The following is a 24,814-nucleotide window of genomic DNA, read 5'->3' on the forward strand; positions in this document are numbered from 1 at the left end:
TGCCTAAAGGATAATTCTCTGAAGACATTCAACTGTGTCAGGAAGTCTGTGATTGAAAAATCTCTTCCATGGGGATGCCTGGGTGGCTCAGTAGGTAAAGTGTGAAGCATCTGCCTTTGCCTCAGGTGATGACCCCATCAGTCTAGCTCCCTGCTCAGCGGGGAGTCTGCTTCTCCCTCTGCCCCTCACCTCACTCAAGCTCTCTCTCTCAAATAAATAAATAAAATCTTAAAAAAAAATTAAAAATAAAAAAGGAAGTAAAATTCTTTTCCATGGAGTTCTCTCTCCAGGAGCTTCAGTCCTAATTTGGACTGATTCTCCTCTAGAGGTGGTGCATTCCTGTGATGGAAGAATCTTCCTTCACCAACATCTTGGGGATTCCCTGCACTTCTTTTTCCTGGATCCTACATCTTCCCCCTTTTTGCCTTATTTCATCATTTTGGTAAAAAACATTCACCAAGTATCTTCCTGAGGAGTATTTTTAAAGTTTTTGAATCTGAATGTGTTATTACTTTAACATGGGACACAGAATTTTGGGGTGCAATCAGTCTGTTTCCAGTGTTGGTTTGAGCACTTCTGATCCCCAGCACATGGCACAGAAGCTGTTTTTCCCTCTTTGGAAGTTTCTAGATCTTGTCCTCATCGCTGCTGTTCTTAACTTCACACCAAAGCGATTTGGAGCTGGTCTTCCATAATCATGTAGGTATGCAGTGGCTGTTCTGTGGAGTTGGATCTGGCAATGGGGGAGTTTTCCTTGCGTTACTTCCCGGATAATAACCTCTCTTCTCTTCTCAGCATCTCTGTTTAGTCAGATGCTGAGCCTCCTCATTTCAGTCTTTAATTTTTTTATAGTTTCTCTAATTTTTCCCTTGTCTTTCTGTTCTATACTCGGAGAGTTTTTCTCAACTAATCAACTTTTCCTGTGACTTTTTTAAGGAGTTTTTTTTTTTTTTTAAAACAGCATTTTCTTTCTTTTTTAATTACTATTTTTTACCAAGAGCCCTTTATTGTCCTTTGATTACTATATGCCAACAGAAAATCATTTCATCACTCTGAGAAGATAATCATTTTTTCATTTTCTTGTACTCTTTGCATTATCTCTGTTTTTTGTCTAGGTCTAGCTTTCAAGTTCAAGTCTTGGCTCAAATGGCTGTTCATCTCCGATTCTGGTCTCCTTATGTAAGAGGAGGCCCTGAACATCTGATGAGAAGTCCTGTGTCATGGCGGGTTGGTAAATATGGGAGGTTCGCTATGACATTCAGTATACTGGAGCCGCTCCCCCTCCCCCCACCCTGCCAGTGTCTATACTGCCCGTCTTTCCCCTTGTCTCTTGGGCATTCCGCCACCTAACTGTATCTTTTCCATTTAATAGCTTGTTTATCATCCCTGGTCCTCCCTGAACAACTACCTACTGGGCACTGACTTTTGTTGGGTGCTGGTGCTCAGTGATGGCCTAGGAAGAGTTTGCTTTACCAAAATCTGTTATAAGTGAGGCAGTATGGGTGGTGGAAAACCACACTGACATTGGAGCCAGGCTCCCTGGGTTTTATTTTAAAGATTTATTGATTGATTGATTTTAGGCAGGGAGGGGCAAAGGGAAAGAGAAAATTAAGCAGACTCTGGGCTTAGTGCGGAGATTGTTGCAGGACTCAATCTCGTGACCCTGAGATCTCAACCTAAGCCAAAGCCGAAAGTCGGATGCCCCACTAACTGAGCCACTCAGGTGCCCCCAGACTCCTTGGGTTTTAATCTCCATTTTTATTATCTTAATGGACAAGTATGGTACCTCCCTCAAAGGGTGGTTATGAGGATTAAAGAAGTCAATATAGGCAAAGAGCTTAGGACAGTATGTGGGATGTAGTAAGTTCTATAGAAATCCTAGCTGTTATTATTCTTAAGTAAGTCAGGAGGGTGATTTCTCAAGTAACTTAAACAGTTCTCAAGCAGCTTGGCAGCTCCTGCTGGAGAGGGAAGCAACACCGAGGACCTATGACATGCTCCATGTCATGGAGCATGTATTTAATACACATCGTTCTATTTAAGCTTAGGCCTCACAGCCTCACAGGGTGGATATCCTGCTTCAAAGGTCAGAAGAATGAAGCTCAGAGAGGGCGATAACTTGCTGAAGGCTCCACAGCCGGTCTGTCGGACTCAAACCGCAGACTCTCCCGCCTGTCACACACCTCCCTCCCGTGTGGGAATGAACAGTTCCTGCTGTAACAGGCCAACTGCAAAGGGATTCCGTCAGGACCCATGCAGGCCTCCGTGGGCCTCTATGTTCCTCTATGGGGACTTAATTAAATGCTAATAAAGTCATACAGTAGCACCTGTTGATAACTATCCTCTATCTTAACCTGAAGTTCCCCTTCAAATACTCTGAACTGATGACATTTCACTCAGAGGCTTCATAAACTCAACTCCCAGGAAACCATGAAGCAGAATCTCTAAGCAGGAAGATAAAGTTGTAAAACTTTAAAGGGCATCTCTATCCATGATGAACTCTCTCGAAACGAGAGGTACCATGGGGCTATAAAGAAAAGCAAGGCCCAAAGGAAAGCGACCACATAAATGTCCAATCACCCAGAGCCTGACAAAGGGATAGTACTCACAATTTCCCCAGAAGGCAGATGTATAGTCTGTGGTGCCTGCTTGTTCAAAAATTTGTTTAATAAGCGAATGTTGGCAAATGTCCCCCGTGCCATGATGGCATCATTCCCTCGGCGGGAGCCATAAGAGTTGAATTCTCGTGGAGTCAAGCTAAGAATGCAAGCAGGAGAGGAGCTAGGTTAGTGAACGGTGCAAAGACAAAACTTAGCTTCCATCAAGAAAAAGGAAAAACCACCGACCTAGATACCTAAGTCTACTAAGCATCACTCTCCAAGGCAGAAAAGCTGGTTCTTGTATCTTCTGCTGAGGGTAGAGTCAGAGATTAAAGGTGGGACAGTGAAAGAGGGAAATCAACATTGTCTCAATGTCAACTTCTAGTCTTTTAAATCTGAATAGAAAAACCAGGAGGAACTCTAATGAGTATTCATTTTACTGATTCAGTAGGGTAGCCTAGAAAGTGCACAAAAGATAAAATATTAAGGCGCCTGGGTGGCTCAGTGGGTTAAAGCCTCTACCTTCGGCTCGGGTCATGATCCCAGGGTCCTGAGATTGAGCCCCACATCGGGCTCTCTGCTTGGCAAGGAGTCTGCTTCCTCATCTCTCTCTCTGTCTGCCTCTCCGCCTACTTGTGAGATCTCTCTGTCAAATAAGTAAAATCTTAAAAAAAAAAAAATATTAGGGCACCTGGGTGGCTCAATGGTTAAGCAACTGCCTTTGGCTCAGGTCGAGATCCTGGAGTCCTGGGATTGGGTCCCACATCAGGCTCCCAGCTCCAAGGGGAGTCTGCTTCTCCCTCTGACCTTCTCCCCTCTCATGCTCTCTCTTACTGTCTCTCTCTCTCAAATAAATAAATAAATAAATCTATCTTAAAAACAAACAAACAAACAAAAAAAACACATTAAAAATGGGTAAGAAAAAGGAAAGCAAAAGACTAATCAGCATGGGCCAGTCTGGTGGAGCCAAGAATTAGGGAAACACAAAATACACTCTGTAAACTAACTGGAAGGGGGTAAACATTTGTCCTCAAGTCATCAAGAACTCAGACAGGCAACATGATTTACAAGAACACAGGTCAGGCAACATGATTTACAATTTTCATAAAAGTCAGAGTGGTGCCAAAGAGGCAGAACAGCTCTTCCTGGTCCTGAAATCAAAGGAAAATCCTGTCTGGGGGCCCTGGTGAAAGAACACTTTGTGACAGCAGGAACATCTTACAATTAACACAGCCATTGGCTCACTGGGTTTCTTTAAAAATGCTAGGACGTGTGTGTGAGTGGTAGTCTGATCTCACCGTGAGATGTATCTGGAGATCGAGAGAGTCTGTGAATGGGATTCAGGAGCAGGTGAGCATGTCTACAAACTCCTGAAATTGTATCCAGAATGTTGGGGATATGTGCACTTTTCTAGGAAGGTAGGATTTTTTTCATTCAATTCCCTAGAGTCCGTATCTCAAAAGTGTCAACTATCACCAATCAAAAAAAGTAGTGGTCAAAAAAAAAAAAAAAAAAAAAAAAAAAAAGTAGTGGTCACTGCTGCTTTCCTTAGTTTCCTTCTCTAGCCTCAACTGCTGTGTGTCTCTGTTTATTGATGAATCCTTTTCTCCCATTCATTCAGCAACTACTGAGCCCTAGCTACATGCCAAGAACTAGTCCCAGGGCTTGAGGTGGGTCAGGAACAACACAGATGAGAATTCCTGCCCTTGCAGGGCTTACTTCTAAAGGGTAGAGACAGGGGCGCCTGGGTGGCTCAGTGGGGTAAGCTTCATGATCTCAGGGTCCTGGGATCGAGCCCCGTATCAGACTCTCTGCTCGGCAGGAAGCCTGCTTCCCCCTCTCTCTCTGCCTACTTGTGATCTCTCTCTCTCTGTCAAATAAATAAATAAAATTTTTAAAAGGCAGAGACAAAAAACCATAATTTAAAAATGAGCATCTTACCTAAGTGTTACTACATTGTGGTTAATAACTGAGGGGAAAAAGAAAGTAGATCAAGATGAAAACAGGGGTACAGTGGGGGTGACCTCATGGAGGAAGACTTGAAGTGGCAAGGGAGTTGGGGAAGAGCATCCAGGAGGAAGAAACAGCCAGCTCAACCAAAGGCTCTCAGGCAGAAGGGTATTTGAACTTATCTGGAATATTCAACAACTGAGGCACCCACCAGTGTAGCCAGAGCAGTGTGGGGAGGGGAAAGAGCAGGAATTCGTTGACCCCTCTCAAATATCCCCTGCCCTTCTCTGCTCAGTGATGCACCTAGGTCTCGCCTTCAAAGCACAGTCCCATCCCTTCAGATTCTTATCCTTTGTGTCTGTGTGTAGCAAGTCCCTGTGCATTTAATACAATAGTTGCCCCATGTTAAAAAAAAAAATCTTGAGATAGACTCCTGTGCATCCCTTACTCTAGAGGCGGGCTAGGTTCTGATGCTTACAGCACTCCCGTCTCTGGGGAACGTGGACTACTTTTGCTCTGAACATGACTGTCCTATAGGATGCACCAGGAGGAGGCAGAGGATGTGGGGCTCAGCAGGATGGAGAGGCGTGAAGAAAACACCTCAGCCACCAGGAAAGCGAGATGGGGTCAAGGCCATTTTCCTCTGGCACTGACTTAAAAAAAAAAAGGAAAGAAAGAATGAATAAGTGTTGAATTTTGTTCTTAGATTAGCTCTGGGCCCATCCCTGAAGATGTGGATATGGGAGGTGCCAACAGAGCCAGAATGTTGATCTCCCCAGATAATTCTCAGGGAAAGTCAGCTCTGGGACAGACTCTGACCACTCTCAGTGTATTAGAGGACAGTGGGTAATACTGGGTTGGTACACGCTGACGTCAGTCCGTGACTGACGGATCCATCAATGGATGTGTCAGTAGCAAATCCCAGTCAGACATGTCTCAGGCAGGGGGCAGCAGTGCAGAGGACACCCCCTCGAGTGCCCCGCAGGCTGAGAGCAGAGCCTGGACTCCAGTGGGGACACTGGCACAGAAAGAAGGTCCCTGTGCTGGGGTTTCCTCGCTCATGGAATCTCCCAAGGAAGCTGCAAAGCAGCAAACAGAAAACGTGACTGGTTTTCAAGCCTCAAGGTTTGGTGAAAAAAACCAGAGTTTGATTGAAAAGAGAACATGTGAACAGAAACACCAGCCTCATTCTCTCCATTTTTGCTGCTAAGTCTGTCTTCCCCTCGCTCACACTTACCCTCTGTTAGTCAAGTAGCGAGCAGCGGGGCTGTTTCTTGCGATATTTCCAGCCGGAGAGATGTGGTCAGTTGTTACGGAATCTCCCAAGTTTAACAGCACGTAGGCATCCACTATAGATTTGGGCGGCTGAAGAGCCAAAGTCTAGCAAAGAATACGCCAGTCAGTGCCAGTTCAGGTTTTCTCCAGTCACCAGGGTGGACCTGAATTGGGTGACAGCCCTATGTTGCTGTACAGAAAATTCTAGGTTTTTGGTTTTATCAGGGGTGCTTCCAAAAGTAAGGTGAATTTACTCCAAACATTCACATTCCACCCCTGAAGGGAGGCAAAGTATTGGGACTATTCCCTCGAAAGCAACAGGAATGCAGCTGCAAATGACCTATGTCTCCACATCCAGGGAACGGAGATGCTGAGGACAACCAGAACCCTGGCTTCTACGCCCCTCCTCTTCCCAACTGCAGTGCGTAAAGTCCTTGATCATCAGTTATAAGTAAGATTTCCCTTGGTTTTTTTTTTTTTTTTTTTGAGTATAAGGTTTAAATATAGCAGGCCCGGGGATGTTTTGCTGAAATAGTCAGTCCTCGGACTTTTCTGAGTCTCTGTCCAGGTGGTACAGGATGGCCAGGGCATGTCTGCGCGGCCACACAGAACCCCTGGACAGAGACACTGTAGGGCCCCTAGAGCCAAGTACCCCAGTATCTCAGAAGTCTCCCCAGTACTGTCTGCTTGGGTTGGTAAAGGTTTCACTGGAATGCATAGTTAGAGCAAGGGTAGAAGGTATTCAGATAGACTTTATAAGGAAAGAGAATTTTGAAAAACTGATTTTGTTAAAAATAAAAAAGTCATACCAGGTTTTCAAAGAATGGTGGTGATTTAATGTATGTAGATTTGGGATTCCAGCAATATAGCTTGTCCGACGGGGCTGCTAAGGCATTCCAGCTTTCATTCACGGTCTTACAAACAAAAAAGACAGAAGAAAGAAAAGCAAATCTAATTACATTGCATTCAAAGTTAAGTGTGACATGAAAGCAGAAACTATATATCCTAAGAGTACAATAAAAACCATTCTTAGCATAATACCCTCTAGGTATGAAAGTGAAATAGTCAGACAAAGACAGACACTATGATTTCCTTGCTAGGGGGAATCTAAAAAGCAAAGTGTACAAACAAAGCAGAAACAGATCCATAAACACAGAGAACTAACTGATGGTTCCCAGAGGGGAGGGGAGGTGTGAGGATGGGCAAAAAGGGGCACAGGGGAGGAGGAGGTACATGCTTCCAGTTACGGAATGAGTAAGTCACGGGGATGAAGGTACAGCGTTGGGAATTCAGTCAATGATATCGTAATAGTGTCTACACTTGGGTAATGCACAGAGTTGTCCGATCACTATGTTGTACACCTGAAACCAATGTAACGCTGTGTGTCAACTGTACTTCAATAAAACCCAAACCAAAATAGTTCTTATTCTAGTCACATAAAAGAGCTCCTTGACACTAAGACACTGTCATGCCAGATGACTTCAAAATACACAAACACTGCGACAGGCAGCCTTGAAGATGGCCCCAAGGACCTGCCCCCCACCCGCTGCACACCCTTAAGTGATCGGCTCCTGCTGAGTGTGGGCTGGACCTAGTGACTCATTTCCAAGATTGGGTTTATAAAGGTACTGCCTTCTGTTTCTCTCTCCCTTTCTGGCCTGCTCTGATGGAAGCCAGGACCATGCTATGAGCTGTGAAGAGACCTCTGAGCAAGGCAATGGGGGAGTCTCTAGGGAACCATCAGAAGGGAACGGAGGCCCTCAGTCCGACAGCCTGTGAGGTGTATTGTCCCGCCAGCAACCACTCAAGTTGCCCTGGAAGTGGATCCTCCCCCAGCTGAGCCTTCAGATGAGCTCCGCACCAAAGGACACCTCGGCTGGAGCCTTGTGAAGGCAGAGGCACCCAGGTAAGCCACACGTGGATTTCTAATCCACAGAAACCATGAGATTTAATAAAAGCGGTTTCTAAGTTTTGGGATAATTCATTGCACAGCAAGAGATAACTAAGCCATATCCATAATATAATTTACGAAACAATAATCCAGATTGTACCCAAGGGGAAATTATTTACTCTTTCAAGATTTGGGGAAGTAGATGTCCAGGTCACAGGGACACGGGACAGCAATTGACAGCTACTATGCATTAAAGTCAGCCTCAACTGTCTCCATGGGGCCATAACTTCAGTCTTTGCAGAAATGCCTTTAACCCAGTGCCCAGCAAACTTGTTCATACCACTTCCCAGTCAGCACCCTGTGGGAGATCATGGTCCATGCATGTGATCCCAATTTGACTCTCTTTCCCAGATAATCTGCTCTTGTATTTCAAACCCAAGACCCAGTCAGCATTCCTTAGGTGAGTCTAACACAGAAAGCAGAGAAAGGAATAACATCCAAGGGTCTCAGAAAATGATACTGAGCCCCACACATTTTCTCCCTATTTATCAAATGTGCAGAAAGGTTTATTTAATTCAGTAGTTCGGTGCTTTTTCCTCAGTGGCTTTTTAAATATTTTTTAAGCATCCAAATAATTCTGGGAGGGGCACCCAACCCATGAACTCTACGTCATTGAGACTCTATAGTGACATCAGGGATCCCCAACCACAGCCGACACAGCACCCAGGGTTGAGGGTGGGGAGGTTCTGGCGAGCTGGGTAGGAATCACACACAACCTACAACCTCTCTTCTTGAGGCTGCTGCCAAGTCTGGGACCTTGTCCAAATCTGGGAAGATCTGGAGAGTGCGGGGTATGTAAAAATGGAAGTCACAGGAGAAAATGACTGAGAACTACCTCCTTCGTTATCTGAAGAAAGAAATGTGACTTCCTCTAGTTTCCACCACCATTGGCCTTGGTGTCTGCAGAGACGCCACAGAGGAACGGCTGTCCCCTGGCCACAAGAGGGCAGAGCGGACGGGGACCTCACCTCTATCTTCTGGTAGACCTCCTTAAACATCCCTGGGATCACGTACTGACGCTCCACCGCCTGGATCTCGTCTCGGGTTGGCCAGATGTCTTTCAGAAATACCTGCTCTCCCTTTGCATTGACCCCTGGGGAAAATAAGTTTATTAAGGAGAAAAACTGCATTTAATAGCCCATTTTCATGATCCCAACCAGTCAAATCCCATTTGCTGTGGTAGAAGCGTTCTGTAAAGTCCATGCAAACACCATGTGGTGAAGTATGAATTGCTGGCACTGGGGGACGTGGGTCAGGCTCCCGACAGCCTCTTGTCACACCCGACCAATATGTAATCTTGCTTCACGTGTGCTTCTGCTTAAAGATACTCATCCAGGACATCTTGCTGAAGCGTTTACGAGGAAGTCCCAGCCAACAGCACTTCAACTCATGCCTGAACAAAGTCTACCTCCCATGAGGCACCCCCAACCTTCTTGGGCTTCTGCATGGTAGACAGCACTTCGGCACTATGCTTGGGAGCTATTTTTAAAAAGTGAAATCACCAAAACCACAAAAATGTGGAAAAACATGGCACTACACAGGGCACGAACGGGATATGCGAGCTGAAAGGAAAAGGCAGGGCCCTGCCTCGTTCGGTGGCAGCTGAAGTGACACAAAGCCTTCACCCCTCTGTGCACGTCTGCCAATTACTATGGAGGCAAGATGAGTCTTGATTTGGGGGCTAAATTACATTTATTGAAGGGGCAAATTTGCAAATACCGAATCCACACATGAGAATCAACTCTAGCTCTAGTGGTGATCTCCTAACAGTAAACTGAAGGGGCACCGTTGTCATATTGAATCTGTGGAGACCGGACAGAGGAGGACACAGCAAGACCTCCAGAGGAAAGGAAACAAAAAGCATCATTTCTCTGGATTTGGGGAGGCTGAACTATTTGAGACATGTTCCCAAACTGGATATGTTAAAACAGTGCCCCATGTTAGATAAAATCGGAGCTAGAAATTGGAGGGGGAGGTGAACCATGAGAGACTATGGACTCTGAAAAACAACCTGACGGTTTTGAAGGGGCGGGGGTGGGAGGATGGGCCAGCCTGGTGGTGGGTATTGTGGAGGGCACGTACTGCATGGAGCCCTGGGTGTGGTGCATAAACAATGAAATCTAGTACACTGAAAAGTAATTAAAAAAATTAAAAAAAAAATCGGAGCTAGAAAGAGAAGAATTAGGGATGAAGGCAAAATAGTATGCTCTCTCTGACTTTTCAGATTTCCTTTTGTCATTCCCTTATCCTTCAGTCACTTTTTGTCTGTTCCAGTTCTGTCTTGGCTGTGTATGGGGAGAAAAGAAAATATTCTTCTCATCTTCGTCAGTTCTATGCCTCATTATTTATTAGCACCATGCTCTAACCAGCTGAACTAACCGACCATCTACCTACGCCTCATTATTTATTAACAAAAGTGGTTACTCTCCCTCCAGTAATATTTTTGAATTCACCTGAAAATAAACAAGGGCAGCCACAAACGACATCTTACCCAGCGGCTCTTTCTCAAAGTTGATCCTGATGGTCCCAGCAATTGCATAGGCTATCACCAAGGGCGGAGAGGCTAAATAGTTGGCCCGGGTATTGGGGTGGACTCGACCTTCAAAATTCCTGTTCCCAGAGAGTACTCCAACAGCAACCAGGTCTCCCTGTGTCCGGCAAGAGAAAGATCTGGTGACACGGAGAAGGCGGCCAGGCTTTCTGTCTTAGACCACCTGCGGAACGCTCCCATCACAGTGGGAGTTCTTTAACCTCCCTTTCCCTTGGTCCTCTGCCTGTGGGGAGAAGAGCATGCATGGGTGTCCCTGGGGAGACTGTGGCGAAGGACACCAAGAGACATGGTTTCTGCTCCCGAGGAAATCCAGGTGTGTCAGAAGGCAGCATCCAGGGCCCGAGAACAGGAGGGAAAGTCCAACAGTTGAAAGCTAAAGGAAGCCACACTGACCTCCATGGGTTCTGTAATTCATGCAAACCAAATGGTGCTTCCCAATGCTACAGAATTTATGGGACAGAAATCAAGGCAATGCAATGCAGTTTCGACTGCACTGTCTGTGTGGAGACACACCTGACTTTGAGCCAGGCTGCAGACGGCCAGGCACACAGAGTCCTGGAGCTGTGTGTAGTCCCAGAGCCCATGTGTGCGGGCACTGTGCCAAGTCCTTCACATCCACTGTCGTCTCCATGCTCACAACTCCATGAAACAGGTCCTATCGTCATCCCCAATTTACAGGTGCGAAAACTGAGGTACAAGGTCGACAGCTAGTCGGGTTAGCTTGATTCAAAGACGCTAGATCTGAACACACCCTCTGCTGCCCTGGGACTTCCTGAGATGACCAGCATTCAGGTCACACATCACATGAAAAGAGCCCCACAGGCTCCTCGGTCATTACCTGTGTGATGGCTTCGACCACAGGGTCAGGTAAGGGCCCGCTGTTGCCGATACAGGTCATGCAACCATAGCCCACCACATCAAACCTAGCCGCCGGAAGACAAGCGAGATGGAGAGTGAGTCCCAGTGAGCTGCCCTGCTGGGGACAGTTCTAGAGACAGCTGATTCACATATGGAATCAGTGTAGTCCTGTTTCTACAAAGCTTTCATTCTCAGGAGTGCTGTAAAGATTTTAAAATTTTAAGTACTATCTATCCCCCAACGTGGGGTTTGAACCCATGACCCTAAGATCAAGAATCTCATGTTCTACCAGGTAGAGCATTTTAATATACTACTCATCCATTCTAGATCACTCATGTAGTCTTTTCTGAGTAAATTGTAAAAAGGAGCCTATCTAGGCTTTTTAAAACTTGAAATCCCATCACCATTTAATTTCTCTATTCACTACTTTGATTGTATAATCAATAAGGACTTCGACTTTTATGAGACATACAAATAAAATCTTTCTCATCCAAATCAGGAATAGTGGGGAAACTGGAGATATTGTATTTGGTAACAAATATCTTGTTTAAACCAAGGAATTAAAACATGTTTAGCCAGTTATTTTCATGCCAAACGATAGCCTCTCAGCTGCTGAGCCAGCACTAGCCCATCTCGTGACCTCTGCCAATTGAGAAGAGACACCCCCCCACCCCAGAAGGCTGCGGCGCCACATCAAAGCACAGCCTCAATTTCAGCCCTGCTTTGCCCTTCAAGGGCACCCTTGTCTGGTGAACAACAAGCACAACTGTCCACAGGAGGGCCTGACTCTGTGGGAATATAAGGGTGGAAGTCTGCTCACTGGCTGATGGGACTCATCAGATACCATCAGAGAAGGTGATGCATGTTACAAGGTGATGCGGCGTACATGTGGAATAAAATACAACATAAGTGACGGTATAAAAGAAAATGCCTCCTCACCCAAGCTGGGACAGATATGGCATGACCCCGCTCTCCCGCAGGTAGTAGGTGACCACACCGCTTCCAGGAGACAGGCTAGTTTTGATGTAAGGCTTCACGTTCAGGCCAGCATTCACAGCTTTCTTTGCTAACAGTCCTGTGAAATGGTAAACACCGACACAGTGTTGGGTGGCCAGCCGCTCTCGGTGCTGGGGTGGTTTTAGGAGACTGACCCCTCCGTCTGTGTCACCTGCCACCGCCCAACAAAGCCCTGATCACGGTGCTTACTGTTCCTTCTGCTGCCTAGCACAAATCAACAACTCACTGACCCAAAGTATTTGCGTATACACAGTAAACTCAAAATTAGTCAAGGAAATGAAGAAAGAGATAGACTTTTTCTTTTGAAGATATAAACTTAAAAATATTAAGGAACATATTATAGAATTACGACTTTAACTTTTGGAGGGAAAATAATCTTTCTGATTACGTTTTATTTGGATGAAGATTATAACTGGTAGGGCCCTTTCTTAAAGGGTATAAACTGTGTACTAGTTAGTGAGAAGTATGGTCAGGGTAGAGGAAAAATCTAGTCCCCAGGTATTCTTTTAAAGGAGAAAATCAAGAGCTCTCGGCCGCTAGAATTTTGGCAAATACAGAGACTACTGCAGAGACGCTGGGTGCATTCTTATGACATATCAGAGAATTTGGAAAGAAAAGAGTGGGGGTAAAAAGGCACAAGAATCTACAGACAAGCTACTGACTTGTCTTAAGGAAACTCGTTTGCTCCAGACACAAAAAGCTTAGGGATCAACGCATGAATTCTTGAACAAAGGTGTTCCATATGTACGTGTACACTTTTTAAAGAAAGAACTCTTTGATGATCTTTGGTTTATGGACACAAAAGGAGCTCTTGGGAATGACAAAAAAATCTTGACACTAAAGACTCTTTGCTACCTTGGGGCCCACCTGAATTGCACATAGATTCAGGTAGGCCCCAAGGTAGCATCTTGAAAGATTCCGCCCACGTGTCCCCATGACCTCGGGGAGAGGCCGACACTCACCTGCCCCTAACATCACAGATGGGTTACTGGTGTTTGTGCAGCTAGTAATGGCAGCAATGACCACAGAACCATGAGTAAGGGTGAATTCGCTATTATTGTAGATAAACGTCTTGTGGTCATTATGATGGTCCAGAGCAACCTGGAATCCTTTAAACCCTTGCTATGGGAAAGAAAAAAAAAATGGAAGAAAAAACACTGTGAAATGTTCTCACTTTAGAAGAAAAAGAAATACCTTGTACATATAATTTCAAAAGCCAATTTTTAGCAAAACAAATATCTCGGCCAATGAACTCTGAAATGCAATAGAAAAATGAAAGCCTCTTTATTGTTTTTAAATCTTTATAAAAGACAGTCATAATTTCTGACTCTCACTTTGCTTTGAAGTCTTATTAACAATGACTTGCTTACAACTACAAATTTAGTTCCAAGTTAGTCTAATTAAACCAGATGACATTATTGTAGACTTTCATGGATATGAACCACAATCACGGATTCTAACATGATGGAAATTTAGAAAAATGTGTCCTTTTGGCCAGATGCAACTAATCGTGGTCAATAAGGCAAATCAAGTACAGCTGAACATTTGGTGTCATGCTAATGGCCCCACGATAAAACATATCACATATCTTAATCATCATTTGGGGAGATGTTCATTGAAAATCTGCATATAAGACACTAGGTACTTTGTGGAATACAAAAGGGATGCTGACACAAACCCTCACTCAAACATATGGTCCAATAAGGGAAATCAGACCAGCAAATAATATAAAGGACCAGCAATGTTAAGTTCAAGAACATGGATGCCATCCAAGGGTTTCAGACCAAGTGCCATGGAAAGTTCAAATGAGGGACCAATGACTTTCTGCTGTGAGATGTGAGGCCACGCTGTGGAGGCTGGACATGGACATGAAGGGAGGGGGAGGAGCCCTGCAGGGTGGGTGAGGCGGGGCATGAACAGAAGTAAAATGGCCAGAAAAGCCAGGGCAAGTCGAGTGCACAGTGTGATGAGAGCCATAGGAAAAGTAGATGTTCAGGCTGGGTTGTGTTCACAGACGGTGATGGGCTCTAAGGAAGTTGTGTGGCTCTTGGACACTGGGACAGGCACTGAGGACTTCAGGATGGAAAAGAAATGCCGTCAGCATCAGGCTTTGGGAGCCTTCGTCATGGTGGGGGGGAATGGAAAGCAGTGTGGCTCTAAGACATGGGGAATAGGGCTGGGTGGGGAGGGGGTACTTCCACCTGGCTCTCCCCAGCCCATACCTTGGCTCCGAGGCAGCTCTCAAAGTCCTTTTTCATGTCAGTCACGGCAACTTTGTCCTGAGGCCTTTTTGGTCCACTGCAGCAAGGCACAACCGTTCCTAAATTTAATTCCACAACCTGTCCCCACAAAAGAGAAGGAAGTCAAGAGCTGACGTTATACCCTCAGAGCAAAAATGCAAACTGGGCTAGAGAACTGAAAACACCATAACCACAAAAACAAGGGGCGCCTGGTGGTTCAGTTGATTAAGCCTCTGCCTTTAGCTCAGGTTATGATCCCAGGGTCCTGGGATTGAGCCCCACATCAGGCTCCCTGCTCAGCAGGGAGACTGCTTCTCCCTTCTGTTCCCTCTGCTTATGCTCTCTCTTGCTCTGTCAAATAAAATCTTTAAGAAAAAAAACAACAACAACTAAGCCATAACATTCATAAACAAGTACTCAACATTCTTCTTAATCCCTAAGGAATGAATTTCCAAAGATCAGGATGGGCACGTAAGTGGCATGGGACAGGCAGAAAGCCTTGTCACCTCCCAAAAAGACCAGAGTGTGTGCTTAGCTGCTGACCAGCATCTTCTACGCATGCATTTTTCCAAAGCAGCCGATGCATCCTTTTTAATGCTTATCTTAGTTTGAGATGGGTTTTCTACTAAAATGATACAAAAACCATTGTACTTTTTTCTAAATTGATTTGATATGATGCTGCCATTCAGTCATCAATGCCAGGCAATGGGCCTGGGTCTGACTGCGTATTTCCTTCCCTCAGGTGTACTGTGAAACAACCAGGGTGACCTGGTGACCATCCAGGCTTGCCAATCCAGAAAAATATGGAATCAGTTTGCCCCCTGGAGAATGAATGAAGGTAAGTCACTGGATAAACCAGAACTAATTGCTATGCTTGACCTCCATTTCTTTTCCATCTATAGTGATGAGATGAGCCCCTTAAACAGCCCTACTCTCTCTGGTGAAGCCCTTCTCCAAAGGTCTTCCACATTGGGGGAGTCAATCAGTAGGTCAGAAAGGGAACACACATTCAACCTAATGGCCAAGAGAAAAGGAAGAAGTCATTTTAGGTTTATAATTCCTTATCTTATTAATTGTTTTAGTCTTTGAAAACCTTGTTCTTCTGTGATGACTTGGCAGTGACTAATTTCCTACAAGTATGCCCCCTCAGAAAAAAACATACACAACTAAAATCACTGCCTAGAGGAAAAGGAAATGCACGCTCTCATACCTGGGCAAAGTCTGGGTCTTGAGAGGGGTCACTGAAATCCCGAAACATTCCTACAGCTTGAAGATACTTTTTCATTTGCTTTACTTTTTCTTCATCACGACCTAAATGGGCATTTTAAGAAATAACAAGTAACAGAGGTTAAGATTTCCTGCTGAAGGGATGTCTGGGTGGCTCAGTTGGTTAAGCATCTGCCTTTGGGTCAGGTCATGATCCTGGGGTCCTAGGATGGAGTCCCACATCAGGCTCCCTGCTCAGCGGGAAGCCTGCTTTTCCCTCTGCCTGCGACTTTACTTGTGCTCTCTCTGACAAATAAGTAAGTAAGTAAAAGATTTCCTGGTGAAATGAATGTCTCCACCAGTAATTACACAAGTAAGGTGCATTCTGCTTACACACACACACCAAAACCTTTGCTGATATTTCAACTTTCTGTCTAATACTCTGACTCTCTGGCTGAGGGTGCTCTTTACTAGGGGTCATTAACTGATCTGGACTCTTTTCCGAGGCAGATTCTGGTCCTGTCTGTAAATACTACCCCTCTGTTTGGTTATCATCGTCCATTCAGAGGACCTCAGGCTTAGTTAATTGTCAGAGCACACCTTCATTACTAAGATCACTTGCTTCCCAAAAAATAACCAGTAGTAGAAGACCAGTACGAAAACTTAGGCTTCCGAATACGTGAGCCCTTTTGGTTGGCTACACCGTGTCTTTGTCATATCTTCTGAATGCCCAATGACCATTTTGATTCCATAGATAAAAGGAAAAAATAACCTATAAATGAGACCCTGTGCACTCCAAGGGGCAGAGGCAGAAGGCAGTGCTCTGATCCTTGGAGTTCCAGGAAGCCTGACCTAGGGCTGTCTGTACTCACCTGTCTGTACCAGGTACTTGATGCTAACGTCATCAACCGGGAAGAAGGCAGCAGTGGCTCCATACTCTGGACACATGTTCGCAATGGTAGCTCGGTCAGCAATGGACAACTGGGCTACTCCCGGCCCAAAGAACTCCACAAATTTGCCCACGACCCCCACCTGGCGCAGGTGCTGAGCAGCAGAATAAGAGAAAGCTTGAGACTCAAGAGCCCGTCTTTAAGATGCAGAACTAGCACTTTGTAATTCTTATCAGCTAGCCTGGTGAGTAAACATCAAAAATAAACTGGCCCAACATATTTTTGATTACTTTAAAAGATAGAATTTTAAAAGCAATGTTAACTAAATATGGGGAATCTTGGACTGGGTCCTGGAACAGGAAAGAGTCATTATTGAAAAAACTGGAGAAGTTTCTAGTTTAGTTAATAGTGTCATACTAACGTTCTTTATTCTGATTAATGTACCATGGCTATGTGAGATGTTAATGTTTGGGGAAGTTGGGAGAAAGGTAACAGTACTCTCCTGTTTGATCTGTATTTACATCAGCTATCCTGTAAATCTAAAATTATGTCAAAAACAATTTTTACCCCCCCAAAAAGAGAGAGAGAGAGAGAGAGAGAGAAAGTAATGCCCAAAACACAAATAACATTAATAAAAGTTTTACATGATGAGAAGGACTTTTCCTCTCTTATGAGATCATTGGAAGTGCCTGTAAGTGCAAAAAATCAAATAAATTCTTCCACCCTAAATAGTCTTACATTAGTTTAGTAATTAAGTAACAGGCTTATTTTCAAGGGTATAATGAAAAAAATTTCCTAAACACAAGTACAAGTTCACTGAAACCAAAAGATCAGCCAGTGTGACTCCCATCTCTTTCCCAGAAACTTCTGCCATCAGCCAGGGCTGGGACCTCCGTGGCTCACTTGGCCTGCATGAAGCCAGTCTCACCAGTGGTGTGGACAGCCACACGGACAGACTCTTCAGGTTACGTGGGCTTCTGCTAAATTCTGTGGGAAAGTCCTACATAATTCTGCATTTGAAGAACAATGCACAGACATCTATGATGACCTACAGCATTCAAATAAATGCAATTCCAAATTCCATAAAGATTAAATCAAAGAGAAATAGTTTTTGTCCGTTAACAGGAGAGAAGTTATCCCTAACATTCCAAGCCTCCTAACTATACAACCAGACAAAAATAGGCTTGTGATAATAAAAAACGAAAACACTCTTTTCTAATAATCTTGCAAAATGAAACTGCTCCTCTCCTTTTGCTAAGCAAGCAAATCATAAAATAAAATAAAATGATTTCTGGCAAAAGCTAAAGAAAAGGAAAAAGAAAGTACTATTTCCAGCTTGGAGAAACTTCCCTTACAACAATGAAAGTTCGAATACAGAGAAGGGAATTAAAAGAGTCTGACATTAAATCCACAGAAGCAGTTTGTTATTTACACATAAAGAAGAACCATGTGGAAAAAAGTAGTCTAAGTATAAACACGCTTGGGAATGAGTTTTACAACCTTGGGATAGCGGTTATTTCTAGGAATGCGGAGGACGGCTTTAGCCATAAATATTTCATTTTACTTCTTAAAAAATATGCACACAGGGAGAACTCCGAAGCAAATGTGGGAAGTGTTACCATCTGTTAACTCTCTGTGGTGGCGCATAAGAATGTCACTTTAACTTCTGTGTATCTGAACTCTTTCGCACTTCCAAAATATTGTTTTAAAGGATCCATGCAGCCACAGAAGAATAAAATGAACATTAACTAACACTTAACCGCAGAACTCTCCCCTTATCTCTTTTTAAAAATCATCAACATCCTGTTTCCTAGAGCACATGGAAACCAAGAGGACTCCATTGTGCATTCGCTCCCTGTGTGTCACCCAAACCCGCCAGGAAGAGGCAGCATATGGTTACCTTGGTAATGGTGAGCACGATGTCAGTGGATGTCACCAGGGGGTGGGGATTTCCCACCAGCTTGTAGCCAATCACCTGCGGAAGCACCATGCTGATGGGCTGGCCCAGCATGACGGCTTCGGCTTCGATTCCGCCTACTCCTGCAAGGAAGGCATGACGGAGGACCGCTCTCACTGTGCCTCACTATATCCCGCAAGCATAATCCAGTCCCCTTACAGAGCTTCACAAGTACAGAGCTGGGTTCTGTAAAGAACAGTTATCTTTTCCCTTTTCCCTTAACGGAATTTTTAACAACTATTTCTTAGAGTGTGGTCCGCGGGACACCTGCATCAAAATCCCCTTGATTCTACAGCAAGTGAAGAAATGGGGTTCAGGGGGGACCTGGGTGGCTCAGTGGGTTAAAGCCTCTGCCTTCCCCTCGGGTCATGATCCTAGAATTCTGGGATAGAGCCCCACATCAGGCTCTCTGCTCAGCGGGGAGCCTGCTTCCTCCTCTCTCTCTGTCTGCCTCTCTGTCTACTTGTGATCTCTGTCAAATAAATAAATAAAGTCTTAAAAAAAAAAAAGAAATAGGGTTCAGGAGTCTCCATTTATTAACAAACAGAGGTGATCTGCATTTATTCTAAATGTATTCTAAATGTCCCTAACCTTTATGCCAGTTCATTCTTCCAAACATTATTACCGAGTGCTTAGGAGACATGAGATAGTCTTCTAGGCACTAGAAATCCAGCAGTAAACAAAACAGACAAAAGATCGTGCAAAGTCATGCTCCTGGGATGTCACGGTAAGAGTGGAAATCAAGCTACACACTAGAGAAGAGCTTATATGGAAAAGGAACCTGGAACAATGCTCACCCCAACCGAGGACGCCCAAACCATCGATCATGGTAGTGTGCGAATCCGTGCCCACGAGGCTGTCCGGGTAATAATAACCATCGTGATCGAATACCACTCTTGCCAAATACTCCAGATTCACCTGGTGGATGATTCCTGAGCCAGGGGGGATAATCCGCATGTTGCGAAAAGCCTGAGAACCCCACTAGGATTGAGAACGGAAAGAACACCATGAAAACCTGATGTGTTTCTGTGCATCCCACCTCCCCGGCAACTCTCCTTGTACCCACATATATAAAGAAACAACCAGTGGAACCAAACTCCACCCATACCTTTAAAAATTCAAATCGTTCTCTATTTCTCTCAAATTCCAGGTCTTGATTCTTCTGTAAACTGTCTGTCCTGTCAGAGACAAAAGGTAAATATATACATTTTAAGGCTTGAAATGTTACCAGTCGAATTTATTGGTGATAAACAAACGCACCAGCAATTTCATCCACAGGCTTGCTAGGCAGTGCTGATGCATTCATTCACATGGGAAACGAGACAGAATTGACAAAAGTAGAAAGAATAATTATCATTTGGGTCAAGGGATCCTACAATACACTGTGAGTAGCGAACATTAAGTGAATTTAAGTTGAAACTCATCTAATCACAAAGCCTGACTTTTAGGAACAGACTTCAGACAATTATGATGACAACAGCAGCTTAGATACTGAAGGACCATCGTTTCTGTACTCCTTTCCCATGGGTGACTTCGTTACAACACCTCTCTGAGCTGAGCCGGGTCCAGGTGGCATTTTCATCTGCTTCTCTTGGGAGACAGGGATCAGCAGTGCCAGGAGCCATGGGCATTTATAGAATCACAATCTCCTAGCTCTTGGACAGAGGTTTCCGAGGAGGATGGTGCTACCCAAGAGCATCTAAGAAGGGCAGATTACATGCTGAGGTTTACTCAAAGTCATTCAGTCCATCAGGAACCATGCAGGCAGAGCAGGGCATCAAGAAGCTTCTCCAGGATTTTTATAATCAAATCACATCTATTGTTTTGAGTCAAGGTAGAATAAACCAGAGTTACGACTTGGCAGGTCGGGCACACAGGAAAGGATAGTAGAATTAATAGCTGAGACCTAAGTCAGACTTCATTAATTAGTAGTTAATGCTTACCGACTTCACTGGGCATGAGCCACTCTTCTAAATATTTAAAATTTATTTTCTCATCTAGTCTCCATGGCAACCCTTTAAATTAGATGCCACAAACACCCACATTTTTCCAAAAGAGGCAACTGAGATACAGAGAGGTTAAGAGACTTGCTCAAAACCACGCAGCTAGTATACGTTGGAACCGGAACTGGAACGCTGGCAGCCACAGCGCATAGTCATGTCACAGGCTTCAAGTGTTTTGCACACATGAACTCATCAGTGTGCACAACCATCCTTCACAGAGGTTCCACTCTTACCCCGTGTGCAGAAGAGGAGCCGAGGCACAGAGAGCTGAGCTTACCTGTCCAAGGCCAGACGTTTGCTGATGATCGAGCTGTCATCTGAGCCCAAGTCTGACGGCTCTGGGGCCTGTCCCCTACCACCATTCTCTATGTCTCATCCACGCTCTTCCTTCACTTATTAATGACCCAGAAAGCCTACTCTGTGCCCCGCGTTGGGAACACAAGGGTCTAAGAGCAGTGCGTGCACTGCTCAGAGCCTGCTGGGCGATGCAGAGAAGCAAGCAGGCAACTGTAAGAGCGTGACTGTCACTGCCATGGTACGTGGGGAACACTCAGAAAAGATCGCAGATTCAGACTGGGGGTGGGGATACCTTCCAGAAGAAAGTGACACGGAGGCAGTCTGAAGGACATGTGGCATCAACCAGGTAAAGATAGGCAGGTGCTCCTTGGGCAAAACAGGACTGGAAGCACTTAGCATTGACAAAGAGCACATTCAGTTACCGCTGAGCAAGAAGCCCGATGCAGGACTCCGTCCCAGGACTCCAGGATCATGATCTGAGCTGATGGCAAGACGCTTGACTCACCGAGCCACCCAGGCCTCCGTGTGAGTTGCTTTGATGGAATCAGTTCCTGAGGGTGCCTTAGAGCAGGCAACCATAAATTCTAGCTCCACAGGCCAAATGTGGCCCAATACCTGTCCATGTTTGGCCCTCAAGTAAGCAATAATTTTTATATTGGTAAAGGTTGTAAAAAAAAGGCTATGTGAGCGGAGACAGTATGCAGCCAGCAAAACCTAGAATATTTACTACTGGTCCTTAAAAAAATGTGCTGATCCCTGATGTAGAGTATGAAGGCCTGTGAGTGTATGTGTTAGAGAAAAGCAAAAGGCAGAGAAAGGAGAGATGCCAGCACAGGAGGATGAGGCAGGACAAGAATGCTGCCCCCGGAACAGCAGAGTCTCTGGACCAGGGGGGCTACTCCTCCAGGCACTCATCTCCTTCTCACTAGTCCACTGAGGGCTCCATCCACGTCCACATTTCCTGTATCAGGAATACCGTGGACACCACACCGTCAATGGGTCAAACCCTAATGCATGAGTTTCCTTCCCGCATCTCATCCCCACTCCCACTTTTCCACATCATCGAATGACCTCCCCTCCCACCACTTAGTTTCTGCAACTATCAAAGCATTTATTCCAGAAATAGCCTAACTGGCTCCTGTCCGTCTGTTCGGCCTACCTTTGTACCTTCGCCAGAATCCATTCTCTAAAGCACAGATCATCATGACCCACCTGGAACCTGCCAACGGCTTTCCATTTCTACATAAAGTACGAATCCCTTGCCTTAAAAAACGAAGTCCTGGGGCGCCTGGGTGGCTCAGTGGGTTAAGCTGCTGCCTTTGGCTCAGGTCACGATCTCAGGGTCCTGGGATGAAGTCCCGCATCGGGCTCTCTGCTCAGCAGCGAGCCTGCTTCCCTCTCTCTCTCTCTCTGTCTGCCTCTCCGTCTACTTGTGATTTCTGTCAAATAAATAAATAAAATCTTAAAAAAAAAAACAAAAACGAAGTCCTTCCGTGTGACCTCAAGCTTCCTTTTTAAGTCCTCTCCTATCACCTGGTCCAAACCTTCTTCAGCTTCAGCCACACTGAAGCCCTCATACTCTCCCAAACCTCACTTCCCCACACTCCATTCTCTCCGTGCCAAGTGCCTTTTCCAGAGCTTCCCTCCTTGTAAAGCTCCTTCAGGACCTGGAGCACGTGATGCTCCTGGCAGAACCCTCTGAACTCCCCAGCAGGATGATTTGCTTCCTTCTCCGTGATTACTCCACTTAGCAACTGCACTGAAGTCATGTGATCTTTAATTTTCTCTCTTCTAAACTAACCTGTTTCTTTTTTTTTTTTTTAAAGATTTTATTTATTTATTTGACAGAGAGAGATCACAAGTAGGCAGAGAGGCAGGCAGAGAGAGCGAAAGGAGGAAGCAGGTCCCCGCTGAGCAGAGAGCCCGATGTGGGACTCGATCCCAGGACCCTGAGATCATGACCTGAGCCAAAGGCAGCGGCTTAACCCACTGAGCCACCCAGGTGCCCCTAAACTAACCTGTTTCTTAAATAAATACACAGTAGGTCTATAACAGATTTAAGGAAGCCATCTTGGAACATTGCTCTTAATCATATGGGGCCCTTAATCATATGCCTCTGGCTCTGCTCTTCTCTGGCTCTAGCTCTTCTTCTTCTTCTTCTTTTTTTTTTTTAAAGATTTTATTTATTTATTTGACAGAGAGAGAGAGAGAGAGAGTGCGATCATAAGTAGGCAAAACACCAGGAAGAGAAAGAGGGGGAAGCAGGCTCCCTACTGTGCAGAGAGCCAGATGCAGAGCTTGATCCCAGGACCCCGAGATCATGATCTGAGCTGAAGGCAGAGGATTAACCCACTGAGCCACCCTGGAGCCCCAGGTTCTAGCTCTCCTACTCGGAACACTTGTGGATGACCAGTCACGGTCTCTTTCTCTCACTGATCCTTCCTAGCACTAGAAGGACGGCAGAAAAGCAGGGTTGGAAGGGCGACATTTACCCCGGAGAATGCTGGCACGTCAGCCTGACTTAAATAGCATATTCACAAGACAAGCCAAAGCCAGTAATGCTTAGGCTGTTGTAAGACAGGTTAATTCCAGGTGAAAGCCTATTTACTCATTAAAACAAAATACCTTTTTTGGCTCAAATTAACAGTGCTAGTTCCTGGAATGAGTGAGTAAACAGACCTAGAATTCAGATTTTTCTACCACTCAGGACTTCCCTAAATTTGCCAATCAACTGAGCTTTTAATAAGGTCTCTGAATATGAATGGCCTCATAGACTAAAGAGGAAATTTCTCCTTAGTTACATAGTTTGAATTCAGATTTGGATGTATTTCAAACTTTCTGAGTATTACATTTAATGGTACTCCTCTGTAAATACTCAGTATTTACAGAGGAGATAGTTTCCATACCCACAAAATCCAGCCAGAAATTGTTATGATATCTTGTTGGTTTTTTTTTTTAAAAGGTTATTTTTGAGATAACTTTGAAAAACTTTACAATAATGAGTTAGTTAGACCCTTCATTCCTAAAAATGTTGAGGCCAATTATTTTTATTCAAACCAGGCAAAGAGCTCAGAAATACTTAAATGGGAATACTTATCATCTGAGCATCCCATCCACAGTTTTTCTAGTTCATGTCTGGAAATACCTGGAAATCAGCCCATAGCACACAGTTCCACAAAAGTTGGGACATATCACATTTAATTCCTTACAAAAATGAAGAAAGAGACTGGGAGGTCACATTGCAAAACCAGATTCAAGCAATAAAAACAAAACACCACCAATGAAAATATTTCTAACAGAAATGTTGTCTTTCATTAAAAAAAAAAAGTGTTCCCAGATTTCGGTATCAGTTTGGATCAAAGTCCTTCCCCCTAGCTCCCCACTGGACTTTGCTGTTTTCATAATAATGTTTTCAGTAGTGCAGTATAAATGAAAAGGGTCCATAAAAAAAATTGAAAACTGGAGTTGATAGATTTCAAGGTTTAAAAAGGAAAAATAAATTACAGTGAACTTTGTGATGCCCCAGATTCATACTGCTTAATCAACAGTCAGGAGCTCTTTGAATTTTGAGTCAAAAGACTTCACACATTAAAACAATTACAATTCTGTCCCCACCAGTCCTTTCACCTTCCAGGCAGTGAAATCAAGGTAAATCATCAATGCCAATGAGAATCTCCAAGAAAGATAAAGTTGCCCATGATTTTGTGAGGCTACTTTTATAAATTCTGCAGTGGGGTGTTGGGAAATATCTTTTTTCTCAAATTGAATAACATTTTGTGGATGTATTTTTAATTCTTCCCTTTGACACCAAACCATTAAATTGAGCTCACGTGATTTAAGGGACAAAAATAAATAAATAAATAAATAAAAAGACAAGTTGCCTAAGAATGAGGTTAGAGTCCAAAGAAAAGGGAACAGCTGCTAAGGATCCGTTTGTTCCAAGAACTGTCAATTCAGAGGACGAAGCACATTTTTCTTTATCCTGTATTTATCTGTTTTTTACAATGGCAACCTTAATC

General features: G+C 44.5%; 1 protein-coding gene across 1 annotated transcript in view; it reads right to left on the reverse strand.

Moving 5' to 3' along the window:
* The window catches only part of ACO1 (aconitase 1), a 56,403-nt gene that overhangs the window by 5,740 nt on the left and 25,849 nt on the right, over window positions 1-24,814 (reverse strand). Inside the window, exons 5-18 of the mRNA XM_044265544.1 lie at window positions 19,604-19,673; window positions 19,293-19,476; window positions 18,439-18,578; window positions 16,521-16,692; window positions 15,653-15,753; window positions 14,425-14,541; window positions 13,165-13,324; window positions 12,125-12,260; window positions 11,166-11,250; window positions 10,268-10,424; window positions 8,745-8,869; window positions 6,635-6,739; window positions 5,788-5,930; window positions 2,610-2,757 (exon numbers count right to left, since the gene is read on the reverse strand). Of these exons, the coding sequence (XP_044121479.1) occupies window positions 2,610-2,757; window positions 5,788-5,930; window positions 6,635-6,739; window positions 8,745-8,869; window positions 10,268-10,424; window positions 11,166-11,250; window positions 12,125-12,260; window positions 13,165-13,324; window positions 14,425-14,541; window positions 15,653-15,753; window positions 16,521-16,692; window positions 18,439-18,578; window positions 19,293-19,476; window positions 19,604-19,673 (1,843 nt within the window). The remainder of the gene's footprint in view (window positions 1-2,609; window positions 2,758-5,787; window positions 5,931-6,634; window positions 6,740-8,744; window positions 8,870-10,267; window positions 10,425-11,165; window positions 11,251-12,124; window positions 12,261-13,164; window positions 13,325-14,424; window positions 14,542-15,652; window positions 15,754-16,520; window positions 16,693-18,438; window positions 18,579-19,292; window positions 19,477-19,603; window positions 19,674-24,814) is intronic.

The sequence above is a fragment of the Neovison vison genome, chromosome 9, assembly GCF_020171115.1.
Source record: "Neovison vison isolate M4711 chromosome 9, ASM_NN_V1, whole genome shotgun sequence".
NCBI lineage: Eukaryota > Metazoa > Chordata > Mammalia > Carnivora > Mustelidae > Neogale > Neogale vison.